Below are 17,410 nucleotides of genomic sequence, written 5' to 3'. Positions count from 1 at the left end.
ATGTGGCTTCCTTTCTTCCAGTGCTGTAGTTGCTCAGACACCAGTGAGCTCTTCAGACTGTTATTTTGGAGGAGTTTTAAAAAAATTATATTAATCCTTTTAAAAATATTTGGTAGAGAGTGCCTGTGAAACCAAGAGCTAGGGACTCCATCCAAGTCTCTCACATGGGTGGCAGGGGCCCAAACATTAGACCATCTTCTACTACTTTCCCAGGTATATCAGCAGGAAGCTGGATTGGAAGCAGAGTAGCCAGGGTTCAAACCAGCACTCCATCTTACACTATTGTGCCACAGTGCCAGCCTCTGAAGAATTTTTTTAGATTAAACTTAGAATCATTCTGTCAAGTAAAAAAAAATCCTAATAGATTCTTATATAATTATGTTCACATATCTAACATTAATTTAAAAAACATTCATTGTTTCATGTGGCAGGCATGAATTCATTTAAATATAGGCTCAGTTGGAGAGAACTGATAACTTTACAAAAAATTTTAAACATAAGAACAGTTTTTGTTTTTCTGTTCATTCAAGTCTTTTTTTATGTCCCTGAATAAGGTTTATAGTTACATTCATAGAAACCCTGCACCTTTTAAAATAATTATTACATATTTTTTATTTTGATATGAAAGGTAGAGAGAAAAAGAATTCTTCCATTTGCTGAAGTATCCTGAGAATGAAATAATGTTACTAAAGTTAAATATTTAAACAATAAAAATAGACAAAGATACATAACAAAATATTCACTTTATATTGCACTAAGCTCTTCATATATGACTTTATTTAATACTTTCAATATAAATATTTCCATTTTGCAGATGAGTAAACTGAGGCAGAGTTCATCAGTTAGTATGTGGCAGAGCTAGAATGAAAATTTTGGTCTGTTTGAGGCCAAGGTCCAGAAATTCAGAAACAACAGAGAGACTCTCAACTTAATAAAGGAACAGAAAAATCCTTTTGAAATGCTACCATTAGCCAATGCTCTCATTTTTCCTCAGTTGCAGTCATTCAGTTCCTTGTCTGGCAGACCTCACACCAGGGCAGGGATGGCAACAAAATTTGCATAATGAAAATACATGAATCCTGGGAGGCGGCAAGATGGCGGAATAGGCAGGGAGCACACTTAGTCCGGGGGGAGAGAAAGTTTAATATAAGTGGAGATACTGCAGGGTCAAGGAAGAGTAGGGGAAGAAACAGCAGAGGAAACTCTTCCGGAACTAGTGATTCACAGTGGACCTGCGTGGAGAGCGTGGGAGCCCAAGTTCGGGACACCAGCGGCAGACTCAACGCACCAGCGCTGGAACGCGAGGTGAGCCGAACCTCCATAGCCCGAGATACCAGCAGGCAAGCGGAAAGAGGAGGCTAGAGGTAACGAGGCTTGAAACTCCGTGGGGAAAAGTTCACCAGGCTAACTAGAAGAGAGAGAGGAAAAAAATAAAAAAAGTGACCGATACGGACACAAGTTTCTCTCTCTCCGCTCACCTCTCAAAGGCGAGCAAGACAGAGCAGGCGCCATTTTGGACATACGTCATAAGCAGGGCGACCTCAGGTCTGCACCAGCCCTGAGCCTAGCAGAAAAACCTGACTCTATGGGGAGAGGTGAAATAACAGGAGATTAGCATCTAACTTGGCAACCCAGTGGGAGACTGCAGGAGAATTGGAGCCCACACTGAAGGCAGCAGAGATTCCCTGTGTGGTCCTTGGGAAAGAGCTTCCGATCTCTGGCTCCTGTGGGTATATCATTTGCCTGCTAACTACCTCCAATTACGTTCAGCTGTGCGGAATTACTTCCCTTTTAAATCAAAAAAAGAAAGAGAGATTTACCACACCTAACCTGGGAGTGTCATCCTTGACACACCCTCAACCCTGAGGAACCAAACCCAGCTCTCAGTCCACACTCATCTCAAGCCTCTAAGGCTCCACTGAAAGCAGACAGTCCACTTAATATAGAGCCATAGTGTAACAAGAAAAAACACCACAGTGAAGAAACCAAATATCTCCAACATGCCAAACAACAAACGCAAAAACCAAGCTAACAAGAACAAGGAAGAAACTATGACGCCCCCAAATGAAAAAGACACCCCAATTCAAGATTATGAAGATGATGAGATCGAAGAAATGCAAGAAGCGGATCTCAAAAAATTGATAAGAACATTAAGAAGTTATCAAAAACAAATTCTTGAACTACAGAAATCCTTCATGGACAAGATAGAAAATCTCCCTCGTGAAAGTGAAATATTAAGGAGGAATCAAAATGAAATGAAACAACTAGTGGAACAAGAAACTCTGATAGTGACTAGAAATCATAATGAAATGAAGAATTCAATAGATCAAATGACAAACACATTAGAGAGCCTTAAAAACAGAATGGGTGAAGCAGAAGAGAGAATATCAGACTTAGAAGACAGAGAACAGGAAAGGAAACAGGCAAACCAAAGAAAAGAAGAAGAAATTAGAAATCTAAAAAATATTGTCGGGAATCTACAGGATACTATTAAAAAACCCAACATTCGGGTTCTAGGAGTTCCTGAAGGCATGGAGAGGGAGAAAGGATTAGAAGGCATTTTCAGTGAGATACTAGCAGAAAATTTCCGAGGTTTGGAGAAGGACAGAGGCATCTTAGTACAGGAAGCTTATAGAACCCCTAATAAACATGACCAAAAGAGATCCTCACCACGACATGTTATAATCAAACTCACCACAGTGAAACATAAAGAAAAGATCGTAAAAGGTGCAAGAGAGAAACGTCAGATCACTCTTAGAGGATCTCCAATTAGACTCACAGCAGACTTCTCATCAGAAACCCTACAAGCTAGAAGGGAATGGCGAGACATAGCCCAGGTACTAAGAGAGAAAAATTGCCAGCCCAGAATACTATATCCTGCAAAGCTCTCATTTGTGAATGAAGGTGAAATTAAGACTTTTCATAGCAAACAGAAACTGAAAGAATTTGTTGCCACTCATCCTGCCCTGCAAAAGATGCTTAAAGATGTCTTACACACAGAAACACAGAAACATGGTCACCAATATGAAAGAAGGTAAAGGAAGGAAACCTCACAGCAAAAGATCACAGGAAGCTCAATTTCTCTTTGACATAGAATTAAACTCTGATGCTCTGTTAAAGCAATGTGTTAAAGTAATCTATTATGTTCTCTTGATGTCTGTTAAATTCTAATTGTTCAAAAACAGCTGAGTTTTTATTAAGAGCTATGGGTTATTTAAATATGTGCTTTTTTCAAAAATTTGAATAATCACCTTGTAACAATGATCAAATTTGGTCTATGTTATGTCATGATTTTAAGGAATCTTATTTCAACCAGATATTTTGGATTTTGAGCCTTCTTGGCATTCTTGACAGGCATTCAAAAAATCAAAGTTTCAAACAATCTGTCTCTAAAATTTCCAGTAAATCCTGGACTTTGGTTTTTTCCAGTTTGGGCCCAACTGAAAAAATCGAAGGACCTATGTCTCTCATCTTATAGAGACACCAACTAATCAGGCTATTGGAGTATATTAGAAGGACTGTCAAGATGTGATGTGGTACCAGACTTTAAGTTTCTATAATGGAAAATGCTATTAATACAAATGTTTGAGAATTAAAAAGTCTAATGATCTTGTGTTACTAGACATGATAGTTATCTTAATGAGAAATCCCCAGAGGCCTAAAGGGTTAAATACTTGTAAAATCTACAGGTGCTTTCAAAAATACTGTGAAGTAAGCAAGTGCCTCTTGTTGGTTGATGAGTTTATAATTTTAAACATGGCGACTTAAACTCTTTTGTCATCCACAGTTATATATTGATCTGCTGCTCATAAAAACTAAAGCGTTGTTGGTTCTGTGTTTAGCTGTCCTCCTATAGGTTCCTATGGACTTTTTCCAGCCACTTTTATTGTATTCAGTACTTTGGGATGGCTCTGTAAACAGATGAAGCAATAATGTATTAACAGTACCAACTGAGAGAAAGTATGGTTAACTGAGTTTACTAAAAAGAAAAAGCAATTCAAATCAATTGGCAATCTACAAAAAGAGTTAAAGATTTTAAAAGCTATTATTAAAATTGCTATATTGGTCTATTATGCTATATTATATGTGTGTACATATTGTATGTCCACATGGGGAAATTTTATTAAGAGTCTTTATTTTAAATGGCTTATAGATAAGATTGTCCATAATTTAAGCTGCTAAAATCAATCAAAGATACATTTTAATTTGTGGGACCTGAATCTGTGTATCATATGTTTTAGACTTGTTGGTAGAAAGAAACTAAAACATTTTAGATGGTTGTGCTTAAGTTTACTGGTTAAACAAACTACACCATGTTAGATATTTAAGAGGTGTTTTCAAATACGTGATTCTTAAAATTTATAGAAGGCATTGGACCTTCTGGTAAATGTTTTCTTAAGTTGTTATCTAATGGTTGAAACGGTTTGCTAAGTATTCATGTGATATTGCTATTGTCAGCAAGCGATCTAGGACTTGCTCCCTCATTTCTCTATTCTAAGCCCAACTTGTTCTTTCATTTCTCTATTCTCTTCAAGGTCGGAAACTAATTCTATTATGAAGGAATCTGTAGGATGCACAATTTAATCTTTAGACCTTATAAAAGAGATGGCTAACATTTTTCTGCAATAGCATAGCCAAAATAAGAACTCAAATAATAATCTCATAGCTAGATTCACTTCGCCATCAGCGAAGTATACAGTAAGTAGAAAAAAACCTCCCTTTCAGACAAAGGGAAAGAAAGTTTTCAAGTGAGAATATAATTTTCCTCATGGGCATTGTCTACCTTAGAAAAACTACTACAGAACATGCCTGCGACTATAGACTTGTAGTTCAGGCCACCGAAGATTAGAGATGGAAAACGGGCACTCCGTTGACTTGCATCCTCTGGTCTGCTTTAACACAAACCAGGAGGAAAAGAAAGCTCGGCATCAGAAGCAATGGGTGGAAGGCCTATTAATGGCTGATCTGTACAGTGATCTGCCCTCAAGGAGACCCAACAGGCCAGTCCACTGCAGTGGCTTTCAATGTGGTAAGCCTGGGCTTCAGCAGAAGTCAGCTTGTGAAGAGCCCTGGCAGCTCTGCCAAGAGTTTGGATCACTGGAAATGGACCTGCCCTGGAGTCGAAGGATGCCCAGGTCAGAGCCACAGATCTTATTGGCTCTAAGCTGAGAAGCCCTTCACTCAGCCCAACTTCCAAAGTGACCACTGCAGCTGAGGGGATGGTCAAGTAGGGTCAGCAACATTGCAGACAGAACTGTAAATTTCTTGTTAGAGATGCCCACCTGCCTTTACCTGGCCTGCTCTCCTCCAGGCCAGCCAAGTAATGAAAGTCAACAGAGTGCCTTCCCCTAGGAGGTTCACACCTCCCTTAGGATATACCCATGTGAAGAGATAGATAGGTCTGGGCCTCTGAATTTACAAGGCCTAAAGCCCACCAGATTATTATCAAGCCCCTTCTATCAGGTTCTATTTGCCTCTCAATCAGAAAACTTAATTGTAGCTTAGACAGCACCTTTCTTAGCTCCTCTAATAATGACTCTGTCCTTTGTTCTAGGCCCTGTCTAGTGCACTTGGGCCTCATTCCTTTGTAATCATAACCTCTACTCTACCACCAATGGCTCTACTCCCAACCTGTGTGTACTGATGGTCCTCTTCCCCACTTAATGCTGTATAATTGTTCAAACCTGGTAAATGCCACTCTTAGGATCATTGGTTACTATCCTCACTCTGTCTTTTATGACCTTGTCTAAATATGATCAGAGTCGGCAAACTTGGAAGGCTTCCATAGCCTTGGCAACTCATGACGACAGCCTAGGGTGGTTACTGGCGCCATAAACTAGAGTGTCAATTTGTTGGATCAACAACAGGAGCCACTGTGCACTTGCTCCTCATGTGGGATCTCTGTCCTTAATGTGCTGTACATTGTGATTTAATGCTATAACTAGTACTCAAACAGTATGTTTCACTTTGTGTTTCTATGTGGGTGCAAACTGTTGAAATCTTTATACTAAATTGATCTTCTGTATATAAAGAGAATTGAAATGAATCTTGATGCAAATGGAAGGGGAGAGGGAGCGGGAGAGGGGAGGGTTGCGGGTGGTGAGGGAAGTTATAGGGGGGGGAATCCATTGTAATCCATAAGCTGTACACTGGAAATTTATATTCATTAAATAAAAGTTAAAAAAAAAAGACAATACATGAATCCTTGTTCAAATCTCTTATGTATTTCAGGATGGCAATAGCAGAACATTATCCAAGCATGGGACCTCTCTACGAGTGGGGATTCTGTACCATTGCACAGGTCACATGTCCATGAAGCCTTCTGCATAGAGACTGGTTTTCTTTTCCTCTGAAATGTAGTTAGATTTTCAGTCATTTTTGTAACAGAGAAATTAAAAAATAAAATTCTTTGTGACAGGGAATAATAACTGGCTTTTAAACATTTTCTGCTGCCATTTAAGAAAGCTGACTCCTACTAATCTTATATTTGCTGAGCATGCTGATGTGAGTAAGGATGCAAATTAGATGTTAAGAGGATGAAATTATTCTGTATGTGAAAAACAGTGGGGGAAGGGAAAGAAACTGGGGACTGGTTTGCAGAGAAGATGATCTGAGGAAAAGTTTAGGATATTGGCTGATGGGAAATTTTGGAGCCAGGGAGAAAGCGAAAGGGAACAGTTGGGGAAGAAAAAACAGAAATATGAAAGGGGGTTTTATGGAAGTTTTCCAGATGCCAAGTCATATCAGTCTTGTTTAGCTTCATGATAGGTTTGATATGCTACTTGTATTTTTTCTTCTACACACTTAAGTAAATACATAGATAACAAAGATTAATATATCCATATGTTGTGAATCTAGGTTCCACCTAAAATTCTTGTGTACTGTTAGTGGTACTTTGAGAAATACTGATCAAATGTCCTTAAGAGTAGAGAAGAAACCACAGGTGGAGGGCAGGTTAAATATGTTCAAGACTTGTTCAGGATGCCGCTGATGACATTTATTTGGATAAGGAAATTGAATTGCCTCAATCATTTCAGATTGAAATGGCAAAAAGATTGATAATGGTTAAAAACGTGGAAACCTAGAAGGTGCCATATGCCATCTGTATGCCAGAAACTTTTAGAAATATTGAAGTTCAAATGTCTTTCTAAATATGACCTGAAAGTCAAAAGTTTTAAGAGATAGATAGATTTGATTACATATTAAAAAAAAAAACTTCTGAACCTCCCCAAACACAGCAATGATGGCTCAAGTAATTGGATTCATTCCACTCATTTGCAAGACCTCTATGGTGTTCAGGGCTCTGGACCATGGTTACAACCGAGCCCTAGCCCAGTGCTGGCATTTGGGGAGTAAACCAGTAGATGAAGAGTGTGCTCTCTCTCTCTGTCTCTGCCTCTTATATTAATAAATAAAAACGTACAGGTAACTGACTATCTTGAAAAATATTTACAACATGTAGCAGATTAACAGTTTAAGTTCTCTACTATGAAACAAATGAATGGAAGATACATGCTCATTGATGACTATAGGTGCAAATTAAGGTAAAAGAAATTTTGTTTTATCTTGGTTGTCAAATTGGCAAATTATGAAAATAAAGGCAAGAATGAAAGAAAACTGGCACTTGCCTTTACTATTGGCAGAAGTGTACTTTGTGTTAACCTTGCTTGAAGGATTTTTTTTGGACATGGTTAATAAGCATTCCTTATACATTCATCTTAAAGAATTTTTGTGAATATCTGCAAATATATGGATCCAGTGATAATCATTTCAAACCAATGATAACCCAATGATAATCATTTCAGCATTCTTTAAAATATCAATAAATTGTAAAGAACCTGAAAGTCTTCCTGAGGGGAAGTGTTTAACTCAGTTATAATTGAGTCATATAATGGACTACTGTGACATTGTTGGATTGTTGGGAACAATCCAATAGTACAAATACGTGCTATCCTTTCTTTAATACAGGAGGGAAATTGTGCAAATAAGAATAAAATAGATTCTTTGAAGTAGTCAGAAAGAAGGATAAGGAAGGTTTTACAGTGTATAAAGATCAGTGTACAATGAAGCCAATGTATTTGCCAAAGAGGTTCTGTAATAGTATCTGATTTAGTTGTGATCTATACCATTTCCAATTTGTCAGTTGATTAAGCCTCTAAATAACAAAGGTTTTTGTCAGGCAAGTTCATATACTGTAAACCAATTAACAAAAATAATAATGGCATGTGTCAGAGTATAGCTTAAGCATTTAGAAATGTAATGTTTTTTCAGTTTCATAGCAGAGTCACATTCTGGTTGTTAATAATGCCTAAGCTGTTATTTAAATACAATATCTGTTAGCTGTTAGAGTAACAGATAATTTTTTTATTTATTTGACAGATAGAGTTATAGACAGAGAGAGAGACAGAGAGAAAGGTCTTCCTTCCATTGGTTCACTCCCCAAATGACCGCTAAGGCCGGCGCTGCGCCGATCCGAATCCAGGAGCAAGGTGCTTCCTCCTGGTCTCCCACATGGGTGCAGGGGCCCAAGCACTTGAGCCATCCTCCACTGCCCTCCTGGGCCACAGCAGAGAGCTGGACTGGAAGAGGAGCAACCGAGACTAGAACCCGGCGCCCATATGGGATGCCGGTGCCACAGGCGGAGGATTAACCAAGTGAGCCACGGCGCCGGCCCCAGTCTAATTAATTTAAGCAAAGGCAATTACCATTAAAAGGTTTTTGAAAGTGATGGGTACTTTATATGTTAGGTCTGATCATTTAACTTCTTTTTAAGGAGTCTCAAATTCTGGATCTGCAAATGTCCTGCGGAATGATGACCATGCTGAACAATCTCTGGAAGGAGAATCCATCCGGGAATCTCTGTTGCATTTTTTCTTTCCAACAAGTAAGTTCTTGTTTGATCACCACTCCTCCCACCCCACCCCACCCAACCACTATCCTTGTTTTGAAAACAGTAGTTAAATGTTTAGCAAGCACTATAGTGTAGAGGATTGGAGTGGAATAGAACTGAGTTTCCAAAATTTATAATGCATTCTGTAAAGATCTGTTACTCTTTAAAAAAATACTTTTCCTTTACAAATGTCTGAACCTTTCCAAATTTACCTTAGTGGCATTGCCTAAGATTAGTCATTGACCCAGTGTTATGAAATCCTAGTCTTTTGTAGCATTAGGTAGGATACTATGTGGCTCTGATGTTACAGAATATACCAGATGTTCTCCCATCTGTTTTAATGATAAAAAGGCCAGGTTTTAAGTCATATCATCGTTTTGTGATTCTGTATATAATGTGTTTATCAAGCATATGATGACCCTTGAGAATTATTAACCACAAATAAACATTTTATTTTGTACACCATGTGATGCCCTTTCAAGGAGAAGCTTCATATAAATTGATATATGTGAATTATAAAATAAATTTTCTATTAAAACAATGACTAACTTATAGTAACAAAATTTGATATATGCATATAAACACAAAATTTTATCCATTGTTTAATTTCAGGCTCTACCACTGAATTCTGTGATTTTATATAAATTTCTTTATGTTTCTTATTAAGTACAAAATATACACTATGATAGGCCTCTCCTTCTCTCTCTGTGTAACTCTAACTTTCAAATAAATAAATAAATAATCTTTTTTTAAAAAAGGTTATCCTTTGGCTTAAAAGGAAAGTTTTAAAAAAAGATTTATTGAGGTGTGGGGCGGAGCCAAGATGGCGGATAGTGAGGACGTGTGGCGTAGTTTGGGAAAATAAAGTTTCATAAAAGTGGAATTACTGTAGCCTCAGGAAAAGACTCAAGAAAAAAACTGCAGAGGAAACGCTTCCGGATCCAGTGGATGTGACACAGAGGACCTACAGGGAGCCCACCGCGTGGAAAACCAACCACGGGAGACGATCCGAGCGGCGGGAGACGAGCCGAGCGGCGGGAAACGAGCCACAGAATCTCGCCAGTGCGGGAACCAACGGAGGATGGTAAGACCTCAGAAACCCGAGACATGGGGGGGGGGGAACAGAGGCCTCTCCCTTCACTCACCAAGCAAAACAAAGAGCACCGCGATTTTACGTATGTAAAGCGCAGCCAAACTCAGTAACTTTAGCAAAACTCGAGAACACATTGAGGGCTGCATAAACTCTTTGTGTGGTCCCAGGGATAGATCAAACAAATACTCACAGAGGCCAGATTTCAACTACCCTCAACTCCACTCCCAACTGAGTCAAAAAAAAAAAACAAAAACAAAAACAAAAACAAAACCACCATAAATTATCTCCAACATGCCAAACAACAAACATAGAAGCTGAGGTAACAAGAGCAAGGAAGACACTATGATGCCCCCAAATGAGAAAGACACGCCAATGCAAGATTATGAAGATGAAGAGATAGAGGAAATTCAAGAAGCAGATCTCAAAAAATTGATAAGAACATTAAGAAATTCTCAAAAACAAATTCTTGAACTACAGAAATCCTTAATGGACAAGAAAGAAAATCTCTCCCGTGAAAATGAAATATTAAGGAGGAATCAAAATGAAATGAAACAACTAGTAGAACATGAAACTGAGATAGTGACAAAAAACCACAATGAAATGAAGAACTCAATAGATCAAATGACAAACACATTAGACAGCCTTAAAAACAGAATGGGCGAAGCAGAAGAGAGAATATCAGACTTAGAAGACAGAGAACAGGAAAGGAAACAGTCAAATCAAAGAAAAGAAGAAGAAATCAGAAATCTAAAAAATACTATCAGGAATCTACAGGATACTATTAAAAAACCCAACATTTGGGTTATAGGAGTTCCTGAAGGCATGGAAAGGGAGAAAGGATTAGAAGGCCTTTTTAGTGAGATACTAGCAGAAAATTTCCCAGGTTTGGAGAAGGACAGAGGCATCCTAGTACAGGAAGCTCATAGAACCCCTAATAAACATGATCAAAAGAGATCCTCACCACGACACGTCGTAATCAAATTCACCACAGTGAAACACAAAGAAAAGATCCTAAAATGTGCAACAGAGAAACGTCAGATTACTCTCAGAGGATCTCCAATTAGACTCACAGCTGACTTCTCATCAGAAACCCTACAAGCCAGGAGAGAATGGCGAGATATAGCCCAGGTACTAAGAGAGAAAAATTGCCAGCCCAGAATATTATATCCTGCAAAGCTCTCATTTGTGAATGAAGGTGAAATAAAGACCTTTCACAGCAAACAGAAATTGAAAGAATTTGTCGCCACTCGTCCAGCCCTGCAAAAGATGCTTAAAGATGTGTTACATACAGAAACACAGAAACACGGTCACCAATGTGAAGGAAGGTAAAGGAAGGAAACCTCACAGCAAAAGATCACAGGAATCTCAAACCAGATATTAGAAAATATCTTTGGCAAATGGCAGGGCAAAGTTACTCCTTCTCAATAGTCACATTGAATGTTAATGGCTTGAACTGTCCAGTTAAAAGACACCGATTGGCTGATTGGGTTAAGGAACAAAACCCATCTTTTTGCTGCTTACAAGAAACTCATCTTTCCAACAATGATCCATACAGACTGAAAGTGAAAGGCTGGAAAAAGATATACCATGCCAACAGAAATGAAAAAAGAGCAAGTGTAGCCATCTTAGTATCAGACAACATAAACTTTACCACAAAAACTGTCAGGAGAGACAAAGAGGGGCACTATTTAATGATTAAGGGATCCATTCAACAGGAAGATATAACAATTATCAATGTATATGCACCTAATCACAGGGCACCAGTTTATTTAAAAGACTTGTTAAGGGACTTAAAGGGAGACTTAGACCCCAATACAATAGTACTGGGGACTTCAATACTCCACTCTCAGAGATAGACAGATCAACAGGACAGAAGATCAACAAGGAGACAGCAGATTTAAATGACACTATAGCCCAAATGGATCTAACAGATATCTACAGAACATTTCATCGTACATCTAAGGACTTTACATTCTTCTCAGCAGTACATGGAACGTACTCTAGGATTGACCACATACTAGGCCATAAAGCAAGTCTCAGCAAATTCAAAAGAATTAGAATCATACCATGCAGCTTCTCAGACCACAAAGGAATGAAATTGGAAATTAGCAACTCGGGAATCCCCAGAGCACGTGCAAACACATGGAGATTGAACATCATGCTCCTGAATGAACAATGGGTCATAGAAGAAATTAAAAGAGAAATCAAAAATTTTCTGGAAGTAAATGAGGATAACAGCACGACATACCAAAACCTATGGGATACAACAAAAGCAGTGTTAAGAGGAAAGTTTATATCAATAGGTGCCTACATCAAGAAATTGGAGAGGCACCAAATAGATGAGATTTCAAGTCATCTCAAGGATCTAGAAAATGTGCAGCAAACCAAACCCAAACCCAGTAGAAGAAGGGAAATAATTAAAATCAAAGAAGAAATCAACAGGATTGAATCCAAAAAAACATTACAAAAAATCAGCCAAACAAGGAGCTGGTTTTTTGAAAAAATAAACAAAATTGACACCCCATTGGCCCAACTAACTAAAAAAAGAAGAGAAAAGACTCAAATCAATAGGTTCAGAGATGAAAAAGGAAACGTAACAACAGACACCACAGAAATAAAAAGAATCATCAGAAATTACTACAAGGACTTGTATGCCAGCAAACAAGGAAATCTATCAGAAATGGACAGATTCTTGGACACATACAACCTACCTAAATTGAGCCAGGAAGACATAGGAAACCTAAACAGACCAATAACTGACACAGAAATTGAAACAGTAATAAAGGCCCTCCCAACAAAGAAAAGCCCAGGACCAGATGGATTCACTGCTGAGTTCTACCAGACATTTAGAGAAGAACTAACTCCAATTCTTCTCAAACTATTCAGAACAATCGAAAAAGAGGGAATCCTCCCAAATTCTTTCTATGAAGCCAGCATCACCTTAATTCCTAAGCCGGAAAAAGATGCAGCATTGAAAGAGAATTACAGACCAACATCCCTGATGAACATAGATGCAAAAATCCTCAATAAAATTCTGGCCAATAGAATGCAACAACACATCAGAAAGATCATCCACCCAGACCAAGTGGGATTTATCCCTGGTATGCAAGGATGTTTCAACGTCCGCAAAACAATCAACATAATACACCACATTAACAGGCTGCAGAAGAAAAATCATATGATTCTCTCAATAGATGCAGAGAAAGCATTTGATAAAATACAACACCCTTTCATGATGAAAACTCTAAGCAAACTGGGTATGGAAGGAACATTCCTCAATACAATCAAAGCAATATATGAAAACCCACGGTCAACATCCTATTGAATGGGGAAAAGTTGGAAGCATTTCCACTGAGATCTGGTACCAGACAGGGATGCCCACTCTCACCACTGCTATTCAATATAGTTCTGGAAGTTTTAGCCAGAGCTATTAGGCAAGAAAAAGAAATTAAAGGGATACAAATCGGGAAGGAAGAACTCAAACTATCCCTCTTTGCAGATGATATGATTCTTTATTTAGGGGACCCAAATAATTCTACTAAGAGACTACTGGAACTCATCGAAGAGTTTGGCAAAGTAGCAGGATATAAAATCAATGCACAAAAATCAACAGCCTTTGTATACACAGGCAATGCCACGGCTGAGGAAGAACTGCTAAGATCAATCCCATTCACAATAGCTACAAAAACAATCAAATACCTTGGAATAAACTTAACCAAGGACCTTAAAGGTCTCTACGATGAAAACTGCAAAACCTTAGAGAAAGAAATAGAAGAGGACACCAAAAAATGGAGAAATCTTCCATGCTCATGGATTGGAAGAATCAATATCATCAAAATGTCTATTCTCCCAAAAGCAATTTATACATTCAATGCAATACCAATCAAGATACCGAAGACATTCTTCTCAGATCTGGAAAAAATGATGCTGAAATTCATATGGAGACACAGAAGACCTCGAATAGCCAAAGCAATCTTGTACAACAAAAACAAAGCCGGAGGCATCACAATCCCAGATTTCAGGGCATACTACAGGGCAGTTGTTATCAAAACAGCATGGTACTGGTACAGAAACAGATGGATAGACCAATGGAACAGAATAGAAACACCAGAAATCAATCCAAACATCTACAGCCAACTTATATTTGATCAAAGATCCAAAACTAATCCCTGGAATAAGGACAGTCTATTCAATAAATGGTGCTGGGAAAATTGGATTTCCTCGTGCAGAAGCTTGAAGCAAGACCCATACCTTTCACCTTACACAAAAATTCACTCAACGTAGATTAAAGACTGAAATCTACGACCCGAAACCATCAAATTATTAGAGAGCATTGGAGAAACCCTGCAAGATATAGGTACAGGCAAAGACTTCTTGGAAAAGACCCCAGGAGCACAGGCAGTCAAAACCAAAATTAACATTTGGGATTGCATCAAATTGAGAAGTTTCTGTACTTCAAAAGAAACAGTCAGGAGAGTGAAGAGGCAACCGACAGAATGGGAAAAAATATTTGCAAACTATACTACAGATAAAGGGTTGATAACCAGAATCTACAAAGAAATCAAGAAAATCCACAACAACAAAACAAATAACCCACTTAAGAGATGGGCCAAGGACCTCAATAGACATTTTTCGAAAGAGGAAATCCAAATGGCCAACAGACACATGAAAAAATGTTCAAGATCACTAGCAATCAGAGAAATGCAAATCAAAACCACAATGAGGTTCCATCTCACCCCGGTGAGAATGGCTCACATTCAGAAATCTACCAACAATAGATGCTGGAGAGGATGTGGGGAAAAAGGGACACTAACCCACTGTTGGTGGGAATTCAAACTGGTTAAGCGACTATGGAAGTCAGTCTGGAGATTCCTCAGAAACCTGAACATAACCCAACCATACAACCCAGCCATCCCAGTCCTTGGAATTTACCCAAAGGAAATTAATTTGGCAAATAAAAAAGCCATCTGCACATTAATGTTTATTGCAGCTCAATTCACAATAGCTAAGACCTGGAACCAACCCAAATGCCCATCAACAGTAGACTGGATAAAGAAATTATGGGACATGTACTCCATAGAATACTATACAGCAGTAAGAAACAATGAAACCCGGTCATTTGCAACAAGATGGAGGAATCTGGAAAACATCATGCTGAGTGAATTAAGCCAGTCCCAAAGAGACAAATATCATTTGTTTTCCCTGATCGGCGACAACTGAGCACCAAAGGGGAAACCTGTTGAAGTGAAATGGACACTATAAGCAACAATGAACTGATCAGCTCCTGTCCTGACTTTAGATGTACAATGTAATACTTTATCCTTTTTAGTATTTGTTGTTGTTGTTGTTGTTCTAGTACTAGTGGTTGAACTCTGTAATTAACACACAATTATTCTTAGGTGTTTAAATTTTAACTGAAAAGTGATCCCTGTTAAATCTAAGAGTGTAAAAAGATAGGGAGGAGATGAATAATTTGGAACATGCTCAATCGGACTGGCCGCAAATGGTGGAGTTAGAAATGTGCCAGGGGATTCCAACACAATCCCATCAAGATGGCATGTACCAATGCCATCTCACTAGTCCAAGTGATCAATTTCAGTTCACAATTGATGGCTCTGATAGGTCTAAGAGTCAAAGAGATCACACAAACAAGACAAGTATCTGCTAATACTAACTGATAGAATCAAAAAGGGAGAGAAGGATCCAACATGGGAAGCGGGATACACAGCAGACTCATAGAATGGCAGATGTCCTAAACAACACTCTGGCCTCAGAATCAGCCCTCAAGGCATTTGGATCTGGCGGAAGAGCCCATGAGAGTATAGCAGGCATGGAAAGCCAAGATATCATGGAAAAAAAAAGACCTACATGAATGATCTCAGTGAGTGAGATCCCAGTGGAAAGAACAGGGCCATCAAAGAAGGAGGTACCCTTCTCTGAAGGGAGGAGAGAACTTCCACTTTGACTATGACCCTATCGGAATAAGATCAAAGTCAGCGAACTCTAAAGGCTTCCATAGCCCTGGCAACTCATGACTAGAGCCTAGGGAGATTACTGACGCCATGAACAGGAGTGTCAAATTGTTAAATCAGCAACAGGAGTCACTGTGTACTTACACCCCATGTGGGATCTGTCCCTAATGTGTCGTCTAAAGCGAAGTAATGCTATAACTAGTACTGAAACAGTATTTTTATACTTTGCGTTTCTGTGTGGGCACAAACTGATGAGGTCTTTACTAATTATATACTGAAGTGATCTTCTGTATATAAAGAGAATTGGAAATGAAAAAAAACAACCTGGTGTTAAATTGGAAATGGCATAGAAAATTAATTAATTTGAAAAAAAATTATGTAGGATCTCTGTGTTTAATGTGCTGTACATTGCTATTTAATGCTATAATTAGTAATCCAATGGTAGTTTTTTCACTTTATGTTGCTATATGTGCAAAATGTTTAAATCTTTACCTAATATATACTAAACTGATCTTTTGTATATAAAGAGAATTGAAAATGAATCTTCACATGAATGGGAGGGGAAAGGGAGTGGGAAAGGGGAGGGTTTGTGGGCGGGAGGGAAGTTATGGGAGGGGGGAAGCCATTGTAACCCATAAGCTATACTTTGGAAATTTATATTCATTAAATAAAAGTTTAATAAAAAAACAAAGACATAAATGGTAGATTTAAAAACAAAAACCAAATTAACATTTGGGATTGCATCAAATTGAGAAGTTTCTGTACTTCAAAAGAAACAGTCAGAAAAGTGAAGAGACAACCGACAGAATGGGAAAAAATATTTGCAAACTATACTACAGATAAAGGGTTGATAACCAGAATCTACAAAGAAATCAAGAAAATCCACAACAACAGAACAAACAACCCACTGAAGAGATGGGCCAAGGACCTCAATAGACATTTTTCAAAAGAGGAAATCCAAATGGCCAACAGACACATGAAAAAATGTTCAAGATCACTAGCAATCAGAGAAATGCAAATCAAAACCACAATGAGGTTTCACCTCACCCTGGTGAGAATGGCTCACATCCAGAAATCTACCAACAATAGATGCTGGAGAGGATGTGGGGAAAAAGGGACACTAACCCACTGTTGGTGGGAATTCAAACTGGTTAAGCGACTATGGAAGTCAGTCTGGAGATTCCTCAGAAACCTGAACATAACCCTACCATACAACCCAGCCATCCCAGTCCTTGGAATTTACCCAAAGGAAATTAATTTGGCAAATAAAAAAGCCATCTGCACATTAATGTTTATTGCAGCTCAATTCACAATAGCTAAGACCTGGAACCAACCCAAATGCCCATCAACAGTAGACTGGATAAAGAAATTATGGGACATGTACTCCATAGAATACTATACAGCAGTAAGGAACAACGAAACCCAGTCATTTGCAACAAGATGGAGGAATCTGGA

The 17,410-nt window shown here is 38.4% G+C and overlaps 1 protein-coding gene across 1 annotated transcript in view; it reads left to right on the top strand.

The window, feature by feature from the left end:
- The window catches only part of FMR1NB (FMR1 neighbor), a 37,103-nt gene that overhangs the window by 9,809 nt on the left and 9,884 nt on the right, over positions 1-17,410 (top strand). The window contains exon 2 of the mRNA XM_062184387.1: positions 8,774-8,884. Coding sequence (XP_062040371.1) covers positions 8,774-8,884 — 111 coding nt within the window. The remainder of the gene's footprint in view (positions 1-8,773; positions 8,885-17,410) is intronic.

This window comes from Lepus europaeus, chromosome X, assembly GCF_033115175.1.
Source record: "Lepus europaeus isolate LE1 chromosome X, mLepTim1.pri, whole genome shotgun sequence".
Lineage (NCBI taxonomy): Eukaryota > Metazoa > Chordata > Mammalia > Lagomorpha > Leporidae > Lepus > Lepus europaeus.
Note: the sequence above shows the minus strand (reverse complement) of the source record. Positions and strands in the feature narration are given on the sequence as shown.